Raw genomic sequence first — 4840 nt, forward strand, 5'->3', positions numbered from 1 at the left:
AAAGGTCTCAGGCGCCCGCGTAGTCGTTAGCGACGCAAAATAAATCCGAGCCCGCTCGCTCGCGATAAGTTCGTACCAGCGCGCCTGCATCGGCCATTGTTATTAGTATTATTATTGTTGTTGCGGTGGCGGCGGCGTCGGCGGCACGGCCGCATCGACCGCGATCACTCAAACTCGTTAAAACTTTCGGCATTACCGACTTCGACCTGCATTCTCTCCCCGCGCGCTCCCACTTCTGCATTTCCTCCCTCGCTCTCCTTTACTTACTTTCCCATTCGTGCAGCGCGATGCCGATATTGCGCGCGGTGCTCGCGGCCCTTACGTTTTACTTTTCCCTCTCGGACGAACGCTGCGGTGGCGATGGCGGCGTCAGCGGCGGCGGCGGCAGAGGCTCTTCTAGACGATATTAAGCGGCGATGAAAAGCCAAGATTTTAGGCAGGAATTCACGAGTTCAAAGCAAATATTTGATTACAAACTTTATCGCCGTGCACTACAAGTGGCTATAATCGCTTTTTTCTTGCCAAACCGTAGCCGTCGAGGCCGCAAATATTTGACGAGGCCGCCAAACGCTTATCTTGCGTGTCTATCGAGTAGCCAGCTGTGCCGCAGCAAATCGCACCTAGTCTGCATTTATAGGCTTGTCGTTTATTTTTTGCGCTCTAGCGTCTTGGCGGCAATTTTTCTGCGGCAAAACGTCCGGCTCGTAAAGCAAGCCACTGGTATAGCGTGCGAGAACGCCAGCAACAGCAGCCGATGAAAAGAAAGTAAAGCTCTGCACTTATACTCGCGGCAGACAGGAGGAACGGCTGGAATCCGCCGCGCGTTAATCGTCTGCGGGCCGGCGGTTGTTGCGCTGCTGGCCAGTGAGAAAGAGAAAGATAGCCAGGCGAGAGAGAGAGAGAGAGAGAGAGAGAGAGAGAGAGAGAGAGAGAGAGAGAGAGAGAGAGTGGGCCAAAGAGGGTAGGCAGGGAAGTATCCTTTGGCCTCCGCGGCTACAAAACGCGAGCGATATAAAAATATACGGCCAAGGCAAAAGTGCCAGCTGTGTGTGTGTGTGTGTGTGTGTGTGTGTGTGTATGCCGCGCGCAGGAGAAGCGGAAAGCGGGGAAATAAAAAGGAGGAAAAAGACAAAACGAGTCGGTGGTGGAATGTATATGGAGATTTCGGAGTCATGCAATTCAACTATAAAACTCGGGGCGAGTTTTGCAGTGCTGCTGCTATTGGCGAGGCGTCGTGCCCCCCTCCTTTCCGCCAGTTCTGCAGTTATTTACGGTTTGATTCGCCTTATCTCCAGCCATCCTTCTCCTCCGGCCGGCATCCAGTGCTCCCGCTTTCTCTCTCTTTCTTTCATCCTCCGCCCCTGCACGCGCGAGAAAGCGAAGCAAAGGTCGTTCGTTCGTTCGTTCGTTCGTTTGTTCGTTCGTTCGGTGCTCTCTCTCTCCCTCTCGACACCCCCGTTGCCTAAAAGCACCTTTGGCTTCGGCGGAGAGATAGCGCCTAAAAGCAGGCGCCGCACACCGACTCGCTGCTCCGGATAGCCGGCGCTTTTACTTTGCCCTCTTCTTCGGCTTCGTTTCCGCCGTGGCTCGCGGGCGCCCGCGTCAGCTTCGTTATTACCGAGAGCGTGCTCGGCCGGCTGATTTATCGGCGTGGATTAAACATTCGCCACCGCGCGTCTAACGAGTCCGACCAAGCGATTTGTTTTTCTAGAGGAGTCCGAACCGCCGGGAGAAAAGAATCGATCGACGCCGCTCTTCCTCTTTCTCTCGCACTCGCGTTTCGTTCTCCGCTAATATCTAAAGCTGCCGCTGCTGCTGGCTATACGATATTTAACCCTTCGCTGACGTCGACGTGCTACTGCGATTTCAGCCTTTTATGCTCCCGGGGTTTTATGGCTAAATAAACTCCGCGTTATCTTCTCCGCTCTCGGGGCTAGCTCAAATATTTCCCGATCGCGGGATTCTTCCCATGCTTTACTCTCTTCGCCGATGCCGTATTGCGAGGAATTGCGAGATGGAAGAATTCACGTGAAATCGACCATTTGAGTTGGTGTACACAGTTGCGCGGTCTTGCTACGTTCGACTATTTCTACTTGAGCGTTTGATAAAAACTAGCAAAGCTTTAAGCATTTGAACGACCAAGTATCTGGCAATCGCTAATGAATGTATAATCAATGTGAAAATTTATGTAGTGACACCCACAATTTTTCCAACAAAAACAGCTTCTAAACGTTTGTACATTTCCCCGACTCTCGATAATTTAAACGGCTACGTAATTTGCATCAGAACTGTGGATAAATGCTTGCATGACGCTATGGAATCAGAGGTAATATAAAATGGATACTAACGGTTTAAGTTTCAAAAAGGTCATTTATTAATGTTTGTTTCGTTAAGTAAATAATCATACACAGGAAATGTTTGTTTTTGGTGCTTCTAATTATGATATGCGTAAGTACACACTGTTAGAAAATTTTCTTAAAATCTTGAAGCTATGTCCCTCGCAGACAAAAGGTTCGAAGTGATACTAATAAATGAAAAAGTATGTCAGTTTAGCATCAAAAGTAACAATTATTTTTATACGTAAAGTCTAGAATTCTCACCACGCATAGTTCTGCAATAGCTTTGTGACCTTTATCATTAAGATTCCTGCCTCTGCTATAAAATTCATTCACATTCTCGCGTGTTACTCCTTCCTAATGACCAAATTAAAAGAAATATTTAAAATTATTCTTCGACCCTCGTGGTACACAATATCGTTAAAAAGAGTGAGAAGGTAAATGTATTTATAAAAACATCACATAATGTAAAAATTTACTTTCGTACTCGTGTCGAAAACTACTATTACAAAATATTTATTTGCTTTTTGATTTACCGTACCTTTTGAATAACTTGTCGAATACTTTCATCTCGCCTTCTTTCAAACTCCATCATTTCGGCCTATATCAAAATTTTCCGTTAAATGTTTACACATATTGCTTATGATGAAAAATGCAAATTTACATGCAATACATACCGATTTGATCGGAGGAAAACACTCGGAGTAGCTCACGAGAGCGACAGCGCAGAGAAACAGTGCAAAAATGATACTTCTCATATTGATCACAATTTTTCAAAACGTTCCACAACGATGAAATGTTAGGTACATACTGAGATGTACTCGCTTTAAAGCCGTTTATATACAAGAAATTAAGCTTTATCAACTATTCATAGCGTTCGTAAAAATCAATTTTAATCGCCACGATTCTTTGGAGTTAGTCAATTATACGTGGGGAATGTAACAATTACGCGTAGAGCCTAACACATAGGAAGAAAGCTTATGTTTTACGTAAATATTATGCTACAAAATATAATCGTGACGTCATCTAATCAAACTATAAATACGAAGACAAAAATTTATATTTTAATTATAATTGGAGTATTGCACAAGCTAGTAAAAAAAAATTACTCAAAAATATTTATTTGTGTTCTTAAAGCTGCTGCCCCTCACAGACTAAAGGTTCCAAGACAATCTGTTAGATAAAATACGTCGATTTAACATTAAAATAACGATCACTTAAAAAAAAATGACCAAACACTTTACCATGCAATATAGAGCAACGACCTTGTCATCTTCATTATCAGCATTCTTGCCTCTGCTACAAAATTCGTTCACATTCACGCAAGTGAGTCGTTCCTAATGACCAAATCATAAGAATATTTAAAAAACCACTGATGATTCTTACTAAATATCTATCTGCTTTTTGTTTGTCATACCTTTTGGATTAGTTGACGTATGCTTGCATCTCGTCTTGTTTCAAACGCCCTTATCTCAGCCTATATCAAAATTTTTCGTGTTTACTCTCTACACAAATGGTTGATGATACAAAAATGTAAATATGCCCGCCATACATACCGAATCCGACTGAGGAGCACACTCGGAATAGCTCACGAAAGCGACAGCGCAGAGAAACAGTGCAAAAATGACACGACTCATATTGATCAGAATTTTTCACGTCGTTCTACAACGATGAAATGTCAGATATAGACTGAAATACGCTTGCTACTAAAAACGCTTATATACAGGTATTTTACGATGTGAACTATTCGTATCTCATTATCGCTTTTCAATGTCATACGCTATTCGAGTTCGTCAAATACACGTGGCAAGTGCCTAATAAAAGAAGAACAAAGTGTGCAAATATTATGCTAGAAATAATCGTGACTTTACTTCCAGTCAAACTATAAACAAGTAGTAAAAAAATACACAATCTAACATAGTGAACCTCTATCAGTTCTATTATCAACTCGTTGTAATGCTCTAACTGTGTCTGTGTCAACACAGCTTTATCAATAAAACCCGCACCATATACGTCATCAGTACGTTGAGAAGACTAAAGTATTTTTCGGATACTCCATGGTACACGTGAATTTCAGACGTAAGTAACGCATTAATTGAAATTTAATGAAAATTAGTGAATAGCGCCGCGTTGAGGTTCCGGAAGCCTGTGTAAACGCGGGCAAAGCGGGAATAGACGTCGTCGGCCCCTTTAGTCCATTAGAGATCGAGCTGGACCGACTGCAGCAATGTATTACGCCACGTTGAGCTTTGAGGATGACGCTTGCATTCTCAAGGATAGCATATTCGGCGCTGAAGTAAACGATAAATAGAGCGATGGAGCTGGCGACTCGAAGAGATGACGACGTCAATGACGGCATGCACTTGCAAGACGCTCGTATACATAGAAGCTAGCTTCTGTTACCACGGATATTTCGTATATACACGCTGTAATTGAATGCACACTGAGATGGTACGGGAATAGAGAGGGAGAGAGAGAGAGAGAGAAAGAGAGAGAGAGGGAGA

The 4840-nt window shown here is 43.6% G+C and overlaps 1 protein-coding gene across 1 annotated transcript; it reads right to left on the minus strand.

Annotated features, from left to right (window-relative positions):
* Window positions 1-2350: 2350 nt before the first annotated feature.
* Window positions 2351-4036, minus strand: LOC100680315. Its single transcript, XM_008214625.2, has 7 exons — window positions 3893-4036; window positions 3754-3813; window positions 3581-3673; window positions 3014-3509; window positions 2878-2937; window positions 2601-2693; window positions 2351-2524 (listed from the first exon to the last, which is right to left on the minus strand). Exons 4-7 carry the CDS (start codon window positions 3092-3094, stop codon window positions 2438-2440), a joined length of 321 nt encoding a protein of 106 aa, XP_008212847.1. The 5' UTR covers window positions 3095-3509; window positions 3581-3673; window positions 3754-3813; window positions 3893-4036; the 3' UTR covers window positions 2351-2437.
* Between the last annotated feature and the right edge of the window lie 804 nt (window positions 4037-4840).

Source organism: Nasonia vitripennis, chromosome 2 (genome assembly GCF_009193385.2).
Source record: "Nasonia vitripennis strain AsymCx chromosome 2, Nvit_psr_1.1, whole genome shotgun sequence".
Taxonomy (NCBI): domain Eukaryota; kingdom Metazoa; phylum Arthropoda; class Insecta; order Hymenoptera; family Pteromalidae; genus Nasonia; species Nasonia vitripennis.